This window comes from Vulpes vulpes, chromosome 12, assembly GCF_048418805.1.
Source record: "Vulpes vulpes isolate BD-2025 chromosome 12, VulVul3, whole genome shotgun sequence".
In the NCBI taxonomy this organism is placed as follows: Eukaryota; Metazoa; Chordata; class Mammalia; order Carnivora; family Canidae; genus Vulpes; species Vulpes vulpes.
This window is the reverse complement of record NC_132791.1, coordinates 94016682-94038593: the sequence shown is the minus strand read 5'-3', so window position 1 is coordinate 94038593 and position 21912 is coordinate 94016682. Positions and strand designations below refer to the sequence as shown.

The 21912-nt window shown below is 52.4% G+C and overlaps 1 protein-coding gene across 10 annotated transcripts in view; it reads left to right on the top strand.

Annotated features, from left to right (window-relative positions):
- The window catches only part of RREB1 (ras responsive element binding protein 1), a 132089-nt gene that overhangs the window by 84956 nt on the left and 25221 nt on the right, over positions 1-21912 (top strand). For all 10 annotated transcript variants that reach the window (XM_072729182.1, XM_025999397.2, XM_025999396.2 and 7 more), the window contains 2 exons: positions 11393-11537; positions 12059-12192. In XM_072729182.1, coding sequence (XP_072585283.1) covers positions 11393-11537; positions 12059-12192 — 279 coding nt within the window. The remainder of the gene's footprint in view (positions 1-11392; positions 11538-12058; positions 12193-21912) is intronic.

Below are 21912 nucleotides of genomic sequence, written 5' to 3'. Positions count from 1 at the left end.
GTGTTTACAAAACCAAGAAAAGAGGCCGTGACCTTGAGCCAGGAGGGTACTGTAAGCCACCATCTAAGAACCTGACAGCCTGAGAGGGCTATTTTGTGGAGCAGCTGTGTGCCATACGTCTGAATTCTCTTTTCTGAATTGTGCAAATCCTCATTATTATTTGAACACTCCTTTGGGGGGGGGGATTGCTTGTTTTGAGCGGGTTTTCTGTTTTTCATGTGGATTTGCATTTATACTGTTTGATGAGAGTCTGTGGTTCTTTTCAGAATTCTTTTACATTTTAGAAATCTGCAAAGAGCAGAAAGCTAACACTACGAGAAAAAGAACAGGTCAGAGTGATTTGTCACAGAATTTTATTTTTCAGATAAAGGTAAGGAAATGATAAAGCTGAAAGTCGATCCATTTCAATTGACAGTCTCTCGTGAAGCCTGTTTTATGTTTGACTGACATTCTTTGAAACATTCTCCCTTCTACTTTGTGTTTGTTTTTTCTTTTCTAATACCCCTTAACAATGAGCATAGCTTATTTTTTTGAAAGGATATTTGAAAAATGTACTCGCGGCTGGTGCTCACTTTTTATTCAGCATTTATTTCCTGAGGACCAGGTCAGGTTTGGTTATGCCAGAGAGAGCTTGCTCATAAAAGTCTCCCGAGTATGGGGATGCAAAAGCCTCCTTCGTCCTGTCACTATTTCTCAAATTTATGATCTGCTTCATAATTGAGTAGTTTAGTATCATTCAGCCAGCTGGATGCTCGTGTTCATAATTTAGGCTTTCTTCTATTTTGGCAGAGGTGGTATTTGTTTTTGGAGATTTGAGCAGATGCGAAAGATGGTTCTTTGGATGGAGGCACTGCGGTCTTTTTGACATATCTCGTTGAAATATTTTGAAAGCTCGGTTGCACCAGGTAAAACTGGTGAATGGCATCAAATTCTGGAGTATCCGTGCTTGCCCACACTTGAACGGCCTGGCAATTGTGAGAGCTAGAAATTAGGTCACAGAAGGTAAGGTATGTGTTTGCTGGGGGTAGGATGAGGAGTGGAGGGCCCACCTCTGCCGTGGACCTCCACACATACCCTTCTCTCCCACCCTGCCCTCTGCTGCGGTCCTGATGACTAGACACTCAGGAACAGATCCTGAGTGTGTCCCACCTAGTTACGATGTCAGAGTAGCAGAGTGAGGAGGCAGGGAGGAGGAGAGCGAGCCTGACTGCCAGCTTTAGATCACAAACTTAAACCCGCAGGTCTGCACACCTCGTGCTTTATACCTTGCATTTTTCTGCCTTTGTTTAAATATTCAACCTGTCCAACCTGTTTGGGCTGAACAAGCCGGTGCTAGCAAACATCGAAACGTGCCCACTCACTGTCAACGTTTTTCTGATTTGTTAAGGAAGGTGATTAGCAGCAAATTCTGCACCTACCGCCCCTCCAACTAAAAAGTGAACAAGAAGCACAGAAATCTTAGCATAGGTATTTATCACACTGAATCCCCACTCACCTGCCCTTGGGCGTGTGTGTGTGTGTGTGCGTGCGCGCGCGTGCACTCACGCGCGTGTGCCCAAGGGCCTTTCTCCTCTGCTGCGTTCAGGGCTTGGGGTTGATGGAGAGCTCGTTGGTCTTCAGTGGGGAGCGATTTTGTATTTCCTTACACCAGAGATTCAGTTGCATAATAGGTATTGGTGTGTAGTGTCAGCACTGAAGTCTTATTCATCGTGCTTATATAACCCAGCTCACTCGGGAGGACTGTCACGGTTTTACAGGTCAGGAAACACAGGTCTATGATGTTACGGGTTCAGCTAAGATTGGAAGCAAATCTTGGACCTTTCTTCCCTCGGTTCCTGCTCAGAGAGCAGCATGCCACTGTCCCTTGCAGCACATGGTTCAGTTATTTGGGTTACATCTGGCAGGCAGAGGCCCGTGTGTACCACGTTCATCCCATTTGAGGTGCAAGGTGATTGTGGACGGCTGCTGTCACAGAGAAGGGGCTCTCTTGCCTCCCTGTGTTTATTAGCAGGTGATCGTTCTCTTTGGATTCATTTATGTTCATTTCTTTTTCCTCTCACGACATGATCTCGGTAGCCCTTGCCTCCTCAGCTGTTTCTCCCTGAAGAATACAGTCTGGTGTCCCAAAGTGGTGGTGACTCCTCTGCACCATGCCCTGTCTCTGCACCCACGGCCCACACCTTCCATTTCCCACTGTGGCATGTGGTGGGCCATCACCAACAGCCCAGCCTAAGCATTTCCTGTTCCTCTTTTGGAAGAGGCTGAGGAGTAGCCAGCAGTGAGTTGGCACTACCTTCTTGTGGAGATAGGCATCTCTTCCTCCTCTGCAAAAAGAAAAAAAGGATTCAATAACGAGGTGCTGGGTCTTGAAGAAAGAAAACTAAAGCTAACCCCCTTCAGGGGTGAAATGAAAAACAGGTCTGAGTGACCACGTTTCAAGTCTACCATGACAGGTCGGACTGAGCATTGACTGAGCATTGGCTAGACCCAGATCTGTAGCCCTTTGCTGCAGAAATGCATTCTCTGCAGGGGGCGGTGGAGGTGGTGGTGATTGCTTCTCTCAGAGGTAATGGCTCTGCACTTCTGGAATGTCAGCTTCACCTACGGCTGTAGATACGGGAGTCTCTCCTGAGATTGATACCTTGGGCTGTCTGGAAGGGTTGAAGACATGGAGGGGTGGTTAGCCCAGAGAAGGAGAAGAATCCATGACAACATGGTGGCTGGCCTGAAAGATCTAAGCGACTCCCAGGTCTACCTACATTTCCCGGATTCACACAGGCACAGCCCAGGCAGGCCAGTTTTAGCTCTGCGTGAATGAGGGCTCTCTCTGGGTGAGAGAGGTCAACACATTCAACCTCTGAGGCCCTTTGTTTGTTTTTTAGGAATCAGTGATTTTGTATGGCAATATGTACGGTGTGTCTCTGTGGGTATTATACACAGGGATTGGGGAGCCAAATAATTTAAGGAGAGTGTTATATAACAAATTATTTTAGCAAAACAAGGACAGGCAAAGGAAAGAAAAAGGACAAGAGGGTTTAAGGTGTCCTGATTCAAAGGACCTGTTTAGAAACAGGGTCCAGAATAAAGATCTTGCAAAGGTTGATATTTATTGACATGGGCCAACTGCCAAGCTCCCCTACACTGTATTTGAACGTCAGGAGAGGAGGAAGGAGCTTTAGAATGAGCAGTGAAGGGCCCTCTTTTTCTAAGTTAACCATCAATAACTGGAGAATGTACCTTGATTCTGTTATGAAGTCCGCAGCTTCCAGCGTCAGTATGGAAGGTGGGGGAAAAGGAATGTAGTGGCCAGAAGGCTCCCTTCTGAAGGATGGCTGGGAGGTGGGGGACATTGAAGAAACATCCCTCAGGCACCGGAACCCAGCTCCCCAGCTCTGTTCGTATGAGGGTTTTTGAGAGCAGGATGGAGAAGGAAGTGCCTCCACTACCACTTCAGGGGAACCAGAGAAGCAGAGCAGAAATCAGGGGTCAACCAGAGCTCTGCCCCTGAGTCAGAGCCGGGGAGCAGCTCTGGGCTGAGGAGCAGGGGAGGTGGAAAGTTCAAAGGCAGTGGCCATGAGCAGTGTGAACCTGAACCCCTAGTTCACCTTACTTTCAGTTAGGATTCCTTAACTTTGCATACTGTTCTGATTTATGCCAGTACAGGCACCAGCAGCGTGCCAGGCTGTGGTCCACGGGGGGGAGAGGGGTTCTGCACCCTTGGGATGTACTCTCCCCTGCTGCGGGGGAAGAGAAAAGCTGCCGTGGGATGTGGTCTTTAAGGGCACCACGCTCATCTTTTTGCCTGAGGGGAGGCGGATGCGGTTGGAGTGAGCTTCCCGTAAGGACTCAGGGACAGACCTCCCTCTGTTGTAGCCTCTGTGGGGGTGTCGGGTGGGAGGGTGGGGGTGCAGCATCCAGGCCCTTCAGCAAGAGCATCCCGGGAGCGCTGGGAGCAGCCTGCAGTAGGGGTTCCCACAGCCAGCCTGAGGACAGCAGGGGAGACGCCTTTCTGAGGCACACACCTCATAGTAGGCTGCCTTCTAGAGTTTTCTGAGAGTGCTTAAGACTGCTCACCTCCAGCATCGTCAGACCTTCCTCCACACCCAGGCACAGCTGGCGTGACCTGCCTTCTGGATCAGCATGACTGAATCTGAACAACACCCGAATTACTAGAAGGTGGCTCTGAGCTCAGAGGTGGAACCACACCGGGAGTCTCATGATTGATGCCTCGTCAGCCTCTCCCCAGCCCCTCGCCCACCTCTGTCTTCACTCCCTGCCCCTCGGGTGCTGGCACATGACTGGACGGACCTGCAGGTGTCACTCACAGCTCTCCACCCTTAAACTCCCACCCTGTACATCTGTTACAGAGACATACAGTATGAATCTTTCTGGAAGCTACCTTTTCTTTGGCCCAAAATGTAGGTTGCGGAGTTGGGAAGCTTGTTAATCTGATTCGTTCTCTCCTTTGGCTATCACAAGGCACTGTTGGAAGAGCAAAGTGAGCACCGGTAGGAATGGGGATAGATCTATAATCAGGCTGCAGAAACCTGTTTGAGCCTGTTGACTTAAGTTTGGCGCATGCACACACACACACACACACACACACACACACACACACACACCCCAAGCAGGGCTGAGCGCTGTTTGTGTATGGTTTGTGTCCCGTGTACTGAAAAAGTGACCTTCCTTATAATGCCATTCCCTCAGGATCAGATAATTCAGCTCCTGAGTTAACAAAACCTATGAAGAAATTAAGCAGGAGGAGTTAGCAAATACCAAAAGGGTCTAGATCTTGCCTGAACTTTGACCTTCTCCCGTAAATGAAGTAAATTAGCTGTCGAAGAGCATGAAGTGTTTGAGACCGTCCACGAGGACACCTTCCACTGGGCGATCCTTTAAACTTGTTGAGTTATCCGAAGGACTTGACCCCGAATATAATTTTAAGAAAGTTAAATTTCGTCACTACTTTGGTTATGGATTTGCACCCAATAAACGTGCAGGGCCCACTGGTATAATGGCAGTGTGAGCCTGGGAGGGCTGGAATGCTCGTCCGCCCAAAATGGCAGTCTTGCAGTCACGTGGGCATCCGGGCCTGTGACCAGGAGGAAGAGTTGAAGAACTTAACTGTGACCCAGTGGTTCTCCCACGTGAGCAGGCATGAGTATCACCTGGAGGGCTGTGGAAACTAAACCCAGGGTGCTGGGCCCTGGGCCAGAGTCTCTTGAGTCTGCAGGCCTGAGAATCTGCATTTGTGGCAGGCTCCTGGCTGGTACCATCGCTGCTGGCTCAAGGACCACAGCTTGAGACCGGCAATTAATTGTGTTATGATTTTATAAAGATGTGGGAACCGAGGGTGAGGCAGTCTGGGCAGCTCGTGGCATCTCCCTGGGTACTGAATGGTGGAACTAGGATTTATCTAAACTGTCTCAGTGCTCAAGAACACCCCCAAGACCTCACTGTCATCACATGGCCTCTCCACTATGCCGTCGTCCCACCCAAATTTGCTTTGTCATCTACCCAAATTCCCACTTGCTATCCGAGCAAGCCCGTGCTTGAGTGGTAAGAGCTTACCTTCATTTCCAAATCTACAGACTTAAATACCTCAGAAAGGTTAGCAGAGGGACAGCTGGGTGGCTCAGCAGTTTAGCGCCTGCCTTTGGCTCCAGGCTTGATCCTGGAGACCCGGGATCAAGTCCCACATCGGGCTTCCTGCAGAGAGCCTGTTTCTCCCTCTGCCTGTGTCTCTGCCTCTCTCTGTGTGTGCATCTATCATGAATGAATAAATAAATAAAATTATTTAAAAAAAAGTTAGCAGAAAGTTCCTGTATTTGGAGAACTGGAGGTGAGGACGTTCAGGAAGGAAGAAAGGGATATGCTTTAGGAATTGCCTGTCTCCTCTGAATTACTAGATTGGCATTCATCTCTTTTACAAGATGTATTTGTTTAGCCGCAATGTGTTTGGTGTTCTTACAGACAGCCCACCCCCAGCTAAAATGGATCTTTTTACATTTTAGAAAATAAAGGATTACATTTACAAGAAGAAAATTTGAGTTGAAAATCAGCATCCATGCCAAAATTCAAAGTAGGGCCCTATCAGTACAAAAAAGTACTCAGATTTAGATTTTTTTTTCCACTTTAAAAAAAATCTATGGTATTTGTTTCTGTTCATTACTATAGAAACCCCCTGCCCCCAGCCCCCGGGTGTTACAAATGGGAGAAAACTTCACTTGAATCCTCAAAGAGTTCTGATAACATTCCTTCCTTAGACCGTGGCGCGGCAAGATTTCTACAATGGAAGTGACATGCCTCTGAAGGAGAATTCTAGAATTTTATGCCAAAAGCAGCTTACTGTGAATGTAGGTGGAGTTTTGAAAGCACGAACACAGAATCCTACCAGTAAAGGGGCAGATTTTGCATGTGTGCCGAGTTTGCTCACATTATTAACCCTAGTAAGATCGTTAATTATGAGGTTTCTTGGAGGCTGACGTCATGGTTGTAGGGATATTGTAGGTGGACAGGTTTTGTGCGTGCACTCCGTGCCTCCATCTGTCCAGCCATCCAGCCATTTGGCAGGGATTTATTGACTACCTGCTACGTGCCGGTGCAGAGAACTGGAGAGACAGGGCTATAATGAAACTTACTTTCGATTGAGGCCGTGGAGACGGTCAGACAGGTGACATACACAGGATTTTCAATTTCTGGTATGTTCTGTGAAGAAGGTAAAACGGGGTTGTGGGCTTGAGAGCCTCTGCGTGAGCAGGGTAGGACGCTTACCGCGGAGCGTGAATGGCAGGTGCCGGCCTAGGGTTCTGAGGCCGAGCGGTCCCCGGCAGCAGGGAGCAGCAAGCGTACCGGCCCCGGGGCCAGACTTGTTGAATGAGTTTGAAGAACCCAGAGAGAACTAGAGTGTCTGAGAGGGCCTTGGGATCAGGATAGGGTACCCACCAACGAGGCCTGAGAAATAGGCTGAGGCCAGATTTAATTCTAGGAGAGGGAGCCAGAATTAAAGGCCTTTACGCAGGGGAGTGGTATGATGTGATCCATATTCTAGAAGCTCCATCGCTGCGGTGTAGAGAAGGCACGGTAGGTGGGCAAGAGGGAAATCGGTGAGGTCAGTCCAAAATAGAGACCAGCCGACTGACATCCTGTAGTTGTTTTTGCAGCGTATCCATCTGTGAGTTATAATGTACCTCAGTCCTTGTGCATAAACCCTTGCACATTTGTTCGACTCTTAACCTTCGAGACCACTTTCTGGAGGTGGAATTGCGGGGATAAAGGGCATACGTACTTAAAATCGAGCTCCCAGTTACTCGGCCACGTTGCGGAGAGGTCATTACCATTTTTACTCCCGTCAACAAGGCATGAGAGAAGCAGTTTTCTGAACCACACCACCCCCGCTTAGTTCTCATCCTTGCCAATCTGGCAAACGAAAAGACGTAAAGCGCTCGAGTATAGAGCGGAAGAGACATGGCTCGATGGCAGCTGGAGTGGAGAAGTCCCGGGGATCTTAGCTGGACCCCAGGGTGTGGGACTGCTGAGCGCGCACGCGGCACCCCAGCTCTGGTTCCACCGCCTGCAGAGGTGGCCGCCCCTGCCCTGCGCCCTCAGACCACATCCAGATTTCTGCTCCTTCGGATCCGCCGTGGCATGAAGGATATCCGCAGACCGGAGCGCATCCCGAGGTAGTGGCTGGAGGAATTCGGGAGAGTTGAGAGCCGGGCCTGAGGGGCCCGGCCAGAGGAGCCAGGGCTTGTCCAGGCCGGGGAAGAGAAACTTGGGAGAAACCTGATAATCATCTGGAAATTAATTCAAGAGCTGCCGTCTAGGAGAGAATGTAGGCTGGTTCGACGTTGCCTCCGAGGACAGGTAGACATTTAAAGGAAGGATGGGATTTTTTTGACTCAACATGGGGAAAGATGGCTTTAATGATTATCATCGTTGAAAATGGAGAAAAGTATCCAAGCAGAATGAAAAGCTGATCTCTCCGGGGGGCTGGGAGGGCGGCTCTCGGCTCCCTGCCCGTGTGAGGGTCTCAGGGCCCCAGGGAACCAGGTGTATTCGGTCCTTGAAATGCATCCTGAGAGGAGGACAGACCTGGCCTTGTAAAGAGGAGACCTAGGTCTGCCGTCCCGCTAGCCCTCCTGTGTGTGTCGGCCACCCCCTGGGTGGAAGAGGCATCACTGGCTCGTTTTGGTGACACGCGCCACTTCCTGCGAGCGTTCGGGAGGAAGTGGACAGTTAGTGTTGTCACTCCTGCCGGAGGCTGGGGACGGAGGGAAGGGGTCACGTCAGGCAGGACCTTAACGGCAGACACGTCCAACCTGCGAGAGGGCCGGTGCTCCCAGGCCCTGGCGCTGAACTGTTGACGGCGTGGTGTTCACGAGCCTGCAGCTGTTGGTCGCTGTGTTGCCGAAGGGACAGATTGGAAGCTCCCCGTGTCTTGGCCGACAGCCCGAGATTTAATCCCAGCAGGGAGCATGCTGGAGCTTCGAACCCGGGGCTCAAGAGGCCTCGGTCAGAAACCCAGAGGGGGTTAGCTCACCTGCCACCAGCCCTTGGGACTGCCTTGATCCGCTCCCTTTGCCCGCCCGCAGCAACGACCCGGCTTGGGGGCAGCCCCAGGTTTTCAGAGCAAGACAGAGGCAGGACCTGAGGCCCCCTCGTTCCCTGTTGATGTCTGGCTGGAGCTTGGTGCTGGGCCTGGGACCACAGGCGCTCAGGGAGGAAGTGGGTGTCAGACTGGAGGCCCCGGGGTAACGAAGGCAGATCAAAGCCTTCGGAGGCTGTCTGGGGGGCCAGTAGGGGAGCCCAGACTCTGCAGTCAGCACACCCAGGTCTGTCCTGGTCGTGAGGGCCCAGGGCCCCCCAGCCTTTTCACACTGCGGCGGCCTCATCTGCAAAGTGCAAACGGGAATCTGTGAACGTCCCACCAGGTCCTCACTGTGTGCCCACGGCCATCCCTCGTCATCCTCTGCTCTGTGAAACCTCTCCTGTCACACAGCCCAGGACTAGATGATAAAGCAGCACTTTCTAAAAATGCGGATCCTGTGGTAGAAAAGGTGTGGCTTGGGGGCGCCTGGCGGGCTCAGCGGTTGAGCATTTGCCTTCGGCTTAGGTCATGACCCCGGGGTCCTGGGATCGAGTCCCACATCAGGCTCCCTGCATGGAGCCTGCTTCTCCCTCTGCCTGTCTCTCTGTCTCTCTCTGTGTCTCTCATGAATAAATAAAATCTAAAGAAAGAGAAAAGAAAGAAAAGGTGTGGCTTGAAGTGAGCTAGTGAGCCACTTAACGGTTGTCAGTCTCAGATTTCCAGTATTCTCTGAGGCTTTTTGTGGCCTCGTGTGCGTGGGCACAGGTAACCTACCGACTGTAGGGGAGGAATTCATCTTTAATTTTTGAGTGATTTACTGAGAGTGTTTGGTGCTAATTTACATTCTGTAGCACTTTCTTTTCATACTTCCTCAGTCCTCTGGTTGCTTTAAAACATTTTTTTCTTTAATAGTTCTACAGTTGGAATAGGCGATATAATAAATATCAAAAGAAACATGCTAGCTTTTTCCCTTTCCCCTCTAAACGCTGATAGTAAGCGATGGTCTCTAAATCCCAATCAGCCTGGAATAGGGAGGGTACTTAGAACGAGGCTGGTGGTTCCTAAGAACTTTCCTGGGGCTTTAGGTGATCAGGAACTAGTAATAAAGCATCTTGCCCCGGTAATCTCAGCAAGGAATTAGGTGGACGTGGCCATGGTGGTTGTCTGTGTTTCTTTCCCATCTTCTTTCTTTATTTTTTCTTAAATTTTATTTACTTATTTGAGGTTGAGAACATAAACAGGGAGGAGGGTCAGAGGGGGAGGGAGAGGTAGACTCCCGACGAGCAGGGAGCCCGATGCATTGCTCGCATCCAGGACCCTGGGATCATGACCTGAGCCAAAGGCAGATGCTTAACTGACTGAGCAACCGAGGCGCCCGCCGTTTTCTCCCTTTAGACCTTCGTGCTCCGCCACACTGACCTAGAGAACAGAGGTTTGGCCTGAGGTGCTTCTCCAAGGTGAGGCCACCTCCATCGTGCTGGGCCAGTGCTGGGCCGGGGCATAGACGGTCGGGGCTGGTGGGGGGCCCTCTACCTCCTAGAACATGTCTGTGGAACAGAACCGGAGACGCCCAGGGCCTCACCCCCACACACTGTGGGTAGCTAGAGCAGGGTTGTGGGGGGGCAGGGAAGGCCTTCTCTCAGTCACCTCGTTGCATGCACCCTTGGCCCATGTGCCAGAATTGGTACCCCTGCTTTTGGTTGGCAGACTGCTTAGGCCTGTCATCCGCCGCTTGTCCCCTCTACCGGAGCTGCTGACCTGCCCTGCTTTCTGGAAGTGTGGCCGGACCGTTTCTGAAAGCCTCCCCGTCTTTTCCCATTCCTAAGTGCTTCCCCAGTAATATTATCCTATGAAAGCGCTCTTTCTAAAAAGCTGGGACTCCGTTCCTGCGTCCGGCACAAAGCAGATGATGGTGGTGACGACTGTCATTGGGAAGCCCAAACCCTCTACGTCACCAAGTAAGGAAAGGGACACTGTCCCTTTACAATATGTCTCTGACCGTACGTGTCTCGGGCCCGTGTCTTAGGGGGTGTTTGCTTTAGAATTTGGTGAAGTGAGGTCACCTAAATCAGGTCACCCATCAAGCTCTCTCTTCAGAGCAGACAGACAGTGTGATGCTTTCTTACATGCACGTTCCTGGCCCTGCAGACGTCAGGGTCGCCACATGCGCCGTACCCATGCCATTGCCCCAGCTACTCTCACCATCTGCAAATCCGTGTAACGCCGTGAATGACGTGGAAAGCCTTTCAGGTTCACTGCAGACGTTTGCTGTGTTAGCACTTCTCAAATTTGAGCCCCCACGTGCCTCTGAAAGCAGAGGGAGAGAGAACACAGAGTCCTGGCATTTGTGAGGTGGGTTCTGGGGGCAGATGCAGAGCGAGAACTTGATGTATGAACCGGTCCTGTCCGGGAATTCTTTATTCTGTAGAATTGCGTGCCCTGAAATAGCACCTTTTATCTGAGTAAGTAGAAGAGGCAATCGGATGGTTTCTTCATCTCCTAGCGTCCGCGGAGTTCGCGAGCATCTTCCAACAGATAGCAGAGCATTGAGCGACTTTGGTGGGTAGCGCTTGTGAGAGCTTTAAGGAGGGCCTCCGGGAGATCGTATAAGGCTTTGAAAAGAGAGCAACCGCTGTACAAAATGTACCATTTATCTTAAAGAAAATGTAAAGACCAATACCTCAACGTATAATACAGAAAATTTAAGAGAAATCAACCGACTCGAATTTTGCTTTTTGTTTTTGGTTTTTTTTTTTTTTTTAACTGAATCACACTATGTGTCTGTGTGCGTGTTCTTTCCAGACATATGAAGATTCACGAGAAGGACCCTAACAGTGCCACAGCTACGGCCCCCCCATCCCCGCTGAAGCGCAGGCGGCTGTCCTCCAAGAGGAAACTCAGTCATGATGCCGAGTCAGAGAAAGAAGACCCAGCACCTGCTAAAAAGGTCTCGCCAGCCCCAGAGCCGATGTGCCCAGCCACGGGACTCTTGGCAGACATCCATCCTAAGCTTTTAACCTGTCTTTCCCCACACTGTTTTGCAAGGTGTCCGCAGGAAAGAGTAACCTGTGTGCACTTCCTCTGGGTGCCCCCCACCCCCCCACCACCTTGCTGAGCCCCATGGAATGAAGAGCTTGTTTCATTGCTCTGTGCTTCTTGGTTTCTCCAGCTGGAGTCGAAGCTTCCTACACGTTAGGGAACTCTTGTCCCCAGGCTTTTGTCCTCTGGCCCTGTCAGATACTGGGTACTCCATAAATGTGTATCGAATGGGTGAGTGGTTTGAAGGAGGATGGATGGAAGCATCCAGTGAGGATTTGTTGCAGGGATGAAGGGACTGGTCAAGCAGCCTCCTTAATCCCTCAGAGGGAGGCCTCCTTGTAGATGTGGATTGAGTATTGGCTTCTCTTCTGAAGCAGACCCGTGAGGGAGAGCTCCTTCCTGACTTCATTTTTTTCCCTTTCCCCCAAGATGGTAGAAGACGGGCAGTCGGGTGAGCTGGAGAAGGTCGACGAAGTGTTTCACTGCCCCATATGTTTCAAGGAGTTTGTTTGCAAATATGGACTGGAGACCCACATGGAGACCCACTCAGATAACCCACTAAGGTAGGAGAAAGGGTGGAACACACCTGTATTCTGCAAAGTTCTTTCTCATTCCCGTTTCCTCTGACTTAGGACCAGTCCTCACTCCCCAGTCCTCCAAACTGAGCTAAGGGGATTCTACTTGGGTTTGGTGACAGTGCGGGGAAGCCAGGCTGAGAAGTGTCAGAGGGAAGGAAGAAAGTGGCTGTGGCCACGGGATGTGTTCACTGAGGTTTGCTGTGCTTCCTTTTCGCTGCTGGTGAGGGCCTCCAGGGCAGTTGCTGTGACTCCCCCGTGACAGGGGGGCTTTTGAGCAGCACGCACATTTTCTGTAACACAAGAGGTGTTGCAGTCCAGATGCTCGTTAGCTGTGCACAAGTGTGTGGTAAGGACGGAAGGGCGTACCAGCTGCCCAGCAGCAGCAGCAGGCTAAGGACTTTTTGTTTCAGCTGCTTTGAACGGGTAGTGCAGAAACCTGAAAGGGCATTTTAGATTCAGAAGAGTCCTGCTATTTGCCAGACTCTCGACCTGACATGAAGCCTGTCCCAGGAAGACAGTGAGAGGTGATTGTTCTGCTGGTCTAGGTTGCATTTTAGGTCTCTGCTGCCTCTGAGTTCCCTGGTCCTCCGCCTATCCCGGCAGCGAAGGTGGATGGTGATAGGACTTTCCAGCAGCACTTGGGGCGGGGCTGCAGATGGCCTGGACGCGGCAGGCTTTCCTACAGAATTGCCACTTTTAAAATGCTACTGCCATAGCTTATAAGCCTTGGGAGGAACCAGGTGCCACAGGGGAGCCACAAGACTGGAAAGTGCTATCCTGCGAGGCGCCGCTGAAGGCTCGCCCCAAGCAGGAGCGAATGCATGCATGCCTACAGCTCGGGGTTTCGGAAGGCAGCTTGGGAGTGTCAAGGCTGGGCACCTGTGGGACCCACCGATCCATGGACCGGATTCCCTTCCTCGGGACACATGTTTGGTTGTGACTTGGGAGTGAAGAGGTCTGAGCAAGCTAAAAAGACTTTTGTGTTGAGGGAAAGCCTCACCATATGGTAACTTAAAGCCATGTCAGATATCATTCTACTTAATCACATCAGCTTGACATTTTTTCCATTTGGAGAAAAAAAGAATTTATAAAGAGTTAAAACTGCTGAGCAATTGAAGTGCTACAAAATGTCTTTTCATAACTCCCCCATCTCGGGGAAATTGCACGCTGGGCTGGCTGCGTAGGAGAGGGCGTGGGCTGGTGGTCAGATCCTGGATTGCATCCCTCTCCCCTGGGACCTGGATCGGCTGTATGTGAACCCCAGAGGGGGGAATTGGACCAGATAATCCCCGTGTTCCTTTTCAAGTTTAAATTTTAGGGGTCGGTCTCTTTACAGCTGTCCTTCTGTCCACCAAGAAGAAGCTCTTGGCTCTTCCTTTGGCAGGCCCTATAGTCCTGAGAGATTCAGAAACGTTAATGGTTTCATTAATGTCCACAGCATCCCCAGGATGTGGGCTTGCAGTGGGTGGTGAATATCGAAATAGCTTTCTCGACTGAGGACCTGAGCAGACAGAGGTAAAGCCTCATGTGGTGAGTCATGGGCAGAGACAGCAATTGCACGTGGGACCCCAACCCCTGCCCCACATTCCTGCAAAACAGCCATGTGACCGAGCGCTGTGGAAAGTGAACACACTGCCCGTCTCTGAGCTTCTCTGTGTGTTTTAGTCTGGGATCAGATATCATCTTAGGAACTACTCATTTGCCCCCTTCTAGATAATCCTGTCCTACAGGGAAAATAATGTGACTCTTGCGAGAGATTTTTGAGCACCTAGAGCCTATATGGCACAATGTATAGCCGCGAGAGTGGAAGCTCAGGTGTCCCCTTCTTACGTGGTGGCCTGGATGAGGGTGTGGGTTCTCCTGCAGCAGGGCCTCCCAGACGGGCACCGGCCCCAGGGACAGGCTGGGCTTGCTACTCAGGCGGGGATGGGAAGCGCATCGGTCGCTGGCTGTCCCGTTCTGCACAGCCTGGTGGGTAATTCACTTGCCGTGACCCCAGGGCTGACAAGGCAGATGTGCTATGAACTTGAACCTCACGTCCTGCCTGTTTTCCTTGCCTGCTCAGGAATAATGCCCTGTGTCCAGCGAGGGGTTGGCCGGAGGAGCTCTGTAGCCTGGTGGGGGCTCCGCCCCTCCCGGCAGTCTCCCACCCCACGGGAGCCCCTGGATGCTGTGCCTGCAGCGCATCCTTTGTTGGGCAGGGGACGGTGGGGGGAAGCAAGCCATCCCCTGTCTGGGGGCTGCTGCTCTGTGGGGTGGGGCCTGCATCTGGAAACCAAAGGGACTTGATTATAGAACATAGTTAATTTCCCTCTTCTCCTCTCTGCTGTTCCACATAATCGCCTGCTATCAGAGGAGGCCGTGGGGGCAGGCATGAGCCAGCGGGGCCCAACCAGGCAGTGAACTGTGACAGTAGCTGGTGGGAGAGACTGCTTGTTAACCCAGAGCTAAAATAGACACCAGCTCCATTTGCAAACCCCAACAGCAGCAGAACCACAGTGGGATGCTACCAGTTTAAACAGAAAGATTATAACTCAAAACAGCTGTTGGCTTCTCGCGCTCCTGCCCTGACCACCCCCGTCCCATCCCCAGAGCTGGCAGGGTGCCCGCAGTCCCTTAATAAAAAGTGTTAGGAATCCAAACTCCTGTAAATGCCGAGGCTGTCCTCCATTCCTCCCTGCTTCAAACTAACGGAGCGTGCATCAGCGTGGAGCAGAAGAAAGGCAGGAAGCCGCTTGCAGGGGTTCTAGCTCTGAGTGGTGGGGCCGTCGCCTGTGCCCTGGCATGACCGGCGGTGACCCCGCAGTCCCCCAGACAAGGGGGTGCCGATGGAGAGCCGGCATTTGGAATCAGGCGTGATGGATGGAGTGTCTTAAATTTTCTGGCGGTCGCCTTTTAAAAGGTAGGAAGAAGTAGACAACTGATCGTGCTTCTTCGCCCGTTACACCGTGATCCCAAAACAGAATGTCAGCATGTGATCAGTGCAAGAATCGTCCGTGATGTGTTTTATGTTTTACATTCCCGTCTACGTACAGAGTCTTTGCCGTTCGGGGTGGGTGCTGCTGTCGCAGCCCTTCTGGGTTTGAGGCAGACACGGTTCAGCGGCGCACAGGTGCAGGTCGGGACAGGCCCACGACAGCAGGGAGGGCTCCGAGGCCGTGGCATGGCAGTGGAGGCCCCCGTTCCTGTGTGTGCGCGCGCACAGGTGGGAGGTGGGGGCTTGTCTCGGGCCCCCAGGGGCAGGGCCAGGAGGGCGACAGCTGGCTGCTTGCCGCCGCTCCCTGGTGGCTGCTGCTGAGGGCAAAATTCAGCAGAAGTTATTGTATAATCTTAGATGGCTTCTTGATGAAAGGAGGGCAGGTGATACATCATTTTGAAATTATTTCACTTAAAATGTATCCAAGTGATTGAGCGTTCATCATGTGCCCGGCACTTGACCAGACTTGAAGGGAAAAAAAAAAAAGCAACACAACAGCGATGTTGGAGGCAGAGCCCCTCAAGGGCTAGTCGGAAAACAAGGAAGTGGACGGTTATAAAACATGGCAAAAGGGATACGTTCAGGGAAGGACAACAGGTTGCTCGTCAGTGCAGAGGGAGCCTGATGCTGCGGGTGTGAAGCTTCCCGTGACGTTTTACGCTGAATGTGGAGGTATCTCCCTGTTTCCTCCCGGTGGAGACTCTCCTGGGTCTGATCGAGTCCGTGATCTTGGTTGTCTGGAATCTGGGTCAGGAGCACGAGTGAGCCCCGACAGGCACGCCCGCCCTGCTGTCGGTGGGCTTGTCCTGTACCTGCACCTTGCGGGGAAGCAGCTGCTGCAGGCCTGCGGGCCAGGCTGAAAGCCACCCCCTCGTCTGGGTGGTGAGGGAGGTGCCAAAACCATCTTCCTTCTGGATTCTCCGGCGTTCCGAGGAATGTTTGGCTCCCTTCACTGCACCACCTCCCCCTACCCACCCCCACTACCCGCAGGGAGCCCCGCAGACAAATCCACATGGCATGGGTCCCACGCTTAACTGTCTTCCTAAAAATAAGGAAAGTGTAGAAAACGTTCATCAGTATCTGTGTTTAGGAGTCCCAGGGGTCTGCGGCTTGGCCAGGTGGGGGCAGGTTTGAAAACGGTGCTGGCGGTGGGGAGGGGGACGGGGGACATGTCCTGGAATTTGGCGGCACTTTGTCAGGAAGCGCCCTGTCCACCTTGCCCGGGGGTCCTCTCCGGGACTTGGGCCGTTCCGAAGCCCAGGGGGCCACCAGCTTCTGCACTCACCGCAAGCTGCCCTCTGTGAAGTGCTTCAGACCTGCCCTGACTTCACGCCACACTGGTTGCTCGAACAGTCCGGGCAGGGTGTCGGGACGCGGTGTGCAGTCTGGTGGATTCCTGGGTGTGGGGAGGGCAAGCTGCCGCCCGCCACCGGCCAGGGCCCTGTCACAGGGCCCTCACTGTTGCTCCCAGCAACTGGGAGAGATTAGTGCAGCTGTTGGATGTCAGTTCTCTGGCTGGGATGGAGGGAAGGCGGGAGGGAGTGGAGGGGGGGGAGGGTGGGCACCAGGGCAGGAATGTCTGAACCGGGTGGGGCTCCGAGGAGAGGTTGTTTGCACTTACCCCTTTTTGCCTCTGGAGACAGAACAGGAAAAAAAAAATGAAGCATGAAATCCCTTTAAAAAAGGAATCTCAGTCTTTTGATTAAAACACTATAATGAGCAAGAAATTCAGTATCTCAAGGAAGTAGCTGGGGTGAGCTCAGCTTTACCAGAAGGTAACAGGTCACAGGTTCTGCTGGCAGGGGCCGGGCCCCCCGGCTGCTCAGGGAGTAGTAGTGGCAGGGGGTGCTCCCAGGTGAGCCACTGTCCAGTGTCCGGCCATTAAGAACGTGCTCCGGGATTGTAGAAGGAGCTGGGGCATCTGAGTCCCCGTCCTCTGAACAGACCGTGGAGCAAGGGGGAGTGAGGCCGTGAGGCCGGCCAGCTCCATCCCAGCCTGCCTCCCAGCACCTCCCTGGGCCCTCCCACGCCCCCGGGCCAGCCGAGGCTGGTTCCCTGTCTGGAAAATGCATTTGAGGACTGTAGTGAAGAGGAAGGGGGCCAGTCCAGTCCCCGGACTGCAACAGGCATAGATGGGCATCCCATTCCAAGGAAGTTGAGGAATCCCATTGCGGGGCCTCTCCCAGGTACTGGTTATTTGACAAGAGAACATGAAAGCAAGTTTGTGTCTGAGTCCGTACTGTTCCAAAGAGGTGCTCCTACCTGATTCTGCTCCCCTAAAGCCTGGGAGCTGAATGACTGTCTAAATTTGGTTCGCGTCCTACCTACCGAGATTTTGTAATCCAGATGCGGAAGCTGGATAGTTAGAAGCTTGAAGGGACCTGATAGCTGTAAGTCATAGAACCACGCGTCATTTTCTTTAGATTGTTGGGGAAACCAGAGATTCTAGAGAAACGCTTCCTTATATTTAGCACAGTAAAAAAAAAAAAATGTATATATTTATATAAAACCCCTTTCCTGATGGAGGTCCTCTGCCCCTTAACTGCCATCAGGGCAGACGTGATGTTGCCGCAAAGGTGACGTCCCCGGCGAGGGCGCTGGTCATCTCAACCCGCTCTTAAGCTTTTCCAGTGACTTCAGAATTTTCTTCTGGTTCTGGAGAGTTGAGGTCGCCATACACCTACAGCATCACTGCCGCAAGAACGGGGAGGAGTTAATCCCCAGATTTGTTCAGTGACGAGCTTCTTGGTGGCCTTGCCTTCCACTTGGGTAAATCCCCATTGCGGGTGATTTACCTTGATGCCTCTGCAGCGCTTCCTTCCCATCTTAGGCGCTTCAGGAAACCTGCTCCCATAGGTGGGGACACATTGCTTTTTTTTTTCCTGAATGGTGACAGCTGTCAGCTCTTCGATGAGCCTTCAGAGCGGCTGCCTTGGAGCAGGGCTTCCTCTGGGACCCACGCTCTCTCCTCAGAATGCCCAGACCGTGGTAGCGCGTTTGTGGCCTTTCTACCCCAGCGCGGGGTTCTATGGTTTCCTTTGAAGAAATAGAAGAGAGGGGAGGAGATGTAGCGTCTTCCAGCAAGGGCGTGTGCTGTAAGAGAACTGATGCTGTGGCGCCCTGCCTCACGGTCACAGGCGCCCCGTGGTGGGTGTCAGTCCTCCACGCGGGACTTGCAGATTTTAACTTTTGTCCCTTTGAGACTGGTGGCAGATCTGGGTATGGAGAAGAACACCATTTGCTTCCATGACCGCCCTCTGCGACTCGAAAGGACAGACCCCTCCCTGGGGAAGGAGAGGATGTCCTTGACCGGCCAGAGCTGGCCTGTGCCAGTGCCTGCCTTCCTGTGCTGTCTGCCTGTGACAGCCAGGGGCAGAGGGTGAGCGCTGGCTCGTGGGGTGGGGTCTCTCCCAGCGCAGGCGGCCGTGCCTGTGAGAACTAGGCTCCTTCCAGGCCAGCCAGCGTCAGGTGTGGGGCTGGTCTGCGTGGGATTTTGCTCGTTTGTTTAATTTCTGCAGGTGGAGGGACAGGGAGGCCGCGGAGAAGGTATATATTGAAGGCTGTCTGTGTTTGTGGGGTGTCCCTCCAGCCCGCAGGGCCACAGTGGAACCTTGGCTCACGCCCCTGCGTGCTGCCGGGAGGCATTTCCCTCCCCCAAGACCCCCGCCCCGGCCCTCTCCTATCTCTGCTTCACACTTACCCATACCCCTTCGGTGACATCGCAAGTGGTGCTAAGAGAGGCAGGGGGAGAGCAGATAAGCTGCACGCAGCTGCTTTGCCCCTCTGCTGTCAAGACAGCCCTGACTGCGTGCCCTGAAACTATGCCTCCCGCCTTCCCACCCACCCCGGCACAACTGCAGAGCCCTGGCCCCAGTAATAGGAGCCACCATGACCGAGCAGCCCTGCGGGGCGCCAGGGTGTCACATGTGGAGGGAGTGGGGAATGATAAAAACTCTAGTGTTCTAAATTAAATTTTTTTTTTTTTAAGATTTTATTTATTTATTCATGAGAGACACAGAGAGAGAGGCAGAGACACAGGCGGAGGGAGAAGCAGGCTCCATGCAGGGATCTCGATGCGGAACTCGATCCCGGGACCCCAGGGTCACACCCTGGGCCCAAAGGCAGGCGCTGACCCGCTGAGCCACCCGGGTCCCCCTGAGTTTTCTTTCTTACAGAAACATTTGGTAACATGTGCTGGAATTCAGGTGATTTCTGGGTGAAATCGGCTCTGGTGAGCTGTATCGGGGTCCAGAAACACTGTCTCTGTGAGCAGGATGTCTTGGAGTCCACATCCAGGTGTGCACGGGTGCGTATTTGGCAGTTGAGGACGGCCGAACATCCGTGTGAGCATTCATCCCTGTGTTGGATATGTAACCTCACCTGGCCTTTGGAGTTCTTCCCACTGATGAATTTTTGTTTTCCTGAGAGTCATTTATTTCAGTATGTGATTTAAAGAGAGAGAGGGGGGAGACCCAGGATCAAGTCCCACATCGGGCTCCCTGCATGGAGCCTGCTTCTCCCTCTGCCTGTGTCTCTGCCTCTCTCTGTCTGTGTGTGTCTCTCATGAATAAATAAATAAAATCTTAAAAGAAAAAAAAAGGTGGGGGGGAGCAAAAAAGGGAAGTTTTGTTTTTAAAAGGGGGGGTTCCACTAGCATCTGTAAATCCCGGGACTGGGATTCGCTAGTTGCACTCCCCTCCCCCCCCCCCCGCCAGATGCATGTATCTTTACTGACCGTGAAGTTCTTCTCCATTTGGGAAAGTTGCCCTCCCTTTGCATCGCCACGGCATCAGAAAGCAGTCTCTCGAGTTTGTAAGATTCCCCCTGGCTCGTCGTCAGAATCACACACGAGATGAAATGGCCCTCCAGCGCTCCCCGGCCCTGGACTTCGGACGTGCAGCCGAATGTTTTGCAGTGGTGCTGTCCGTGGGTCCCTGGAGTGGTTCCGTCCGGGGCAGGACTTGAGGGATCTCTCGAGCCCCAGGGTGAGGTGAGAGGAGACAACCTGAGCAATGGCTGTGGTCTTCATGAAGACCGACAGGCCCAAGTGAAGTTAGCACAGACCCCAAGATCAGATGCTGTGGGTGAGCAGCATCACCCACAGACTGACAATGGTCTCCATTGTCCTTGAAGAGCTCTTTGGAAACAGTTGCAGAGTGTTCCTCCTGGGGCCCTGGGAAGGCTGGTTGAACCGGAGTGTCTCTGGCCGACAAAGGCCCGTCCAAACGTTTCTGGGTGATGGTTTTCCACACTGGTTTGACCTGAGGCCTGCCAACAGGTGCCGAGCGTGAGATGGGAAGGGGCGTTTTCCTGTGGGGGTTTTATTTTCATCTAACCATCCTCGCCACGTGCTTCTGGTTTCACAGCAAATTTTTTGTGTTTTTTTTCCCCTCTGCCACTTACGAGATGGCATTCTGTACCTTTTCAGAAGTGAAATTAGGAGGAGCACGTTGATCGAATCCCATGAAAAGGGAGGCGTGCAGTTGTGGATCTGGGCCTTATTTCGGTTATACTAATAGGCTCTGAGTGCATGTGCAGGCTGGCATGGTGTGTGCTGCTCTCCTGAGCTGTGGGCCCAAGCGCAGGGGTGGGGGTAGGGGGCAGCTGCCACAGCATAGATGGTGGCCAGGAAGGACGTGCCCTTCTCTCATGAGCCTCAAGATTAAACAGAAGCAGTGGAAATGGTAGTAAAGTCCTTGAGAGTGAAGAGAGAGAACACATCCATTTGAAATTAAAATTCATTTTCCCTGTGTCTTCATTGTTGGCCACGGTGGCCAGGAAACGGGCTAGGCCTGCTGGGGTTGGTTCCTAGCAGCATACGGTGACGGTTAAGTTTGCAGTAGCACCTTGTAGTTTTCTGAGCATTTGTTCTCTGTCACTGATGGTAACTCTAAAGATCCCCCTGTTCCAGATGAGAAGGCAGTCAAGGGTCAGAGAAGGATGGAGAAGAGCTCTCACAGGCCTGTGGCATCGGGCATGCCTAGATCTGAGGTCCTGTCACTTGATTCCCCCTGGATGAAGAAGGCCAGGGAGGGAGCGATTCCTATCTCAGGCCTGTTTGGGAAATTTTGCCCAGCGGGCAATCCAAATACAGATGAAATGAGTTGGCCGGGATCGCACAACCTCCACTTCCCCTCCCACCACCTCTGGTCCCTGAGGCCATCCCACACCACTCCCCGGTTGCCTTTCACAAGGGACACAGAGCCTGGTTTAATGCAGCCCTGTGTTTATTGAGCACCTACTATGTGTGAAACTGTCGTAGGTGCCAGAAACGGGCGGGGCTGGAAGGTGAGCCAGAGAATGGAGGAGGGGATAGACGTGTTAGAGAAGAGTGAAGAAAGCTCAGTGTCATTAAAAACTCATGGCTATGAGGGATCCCCAGGTGGCTCAGCAGTTTAGCGCCTGCCTTCGGCCCAGGGCGCGACCCTGGAGTCCCAGATCAAGTCCCGCATCGGGCTCCCTGCTTGGAGTCTGCTTTTCCCTCTGCCTCTCTCTCTCTGCATCTCTCATGAATAAATAAATAAAATTAAAAAAAAAAAAACTCATGGCTATGAGAGAAGTGCGGTCAGCTCTAATTACCGTACGATGAGACACCCTCCTCCCTCCCTTTTAGAAAACTGACTTACGACGCCCCTCACACTTGAGTACGCATAACCAACAGGCTGTGCGCTAGTGCGGTAGATTCAGGGAGGGTGTTCAGAAAGACGTCTGGGGTACAAAAGAAAACT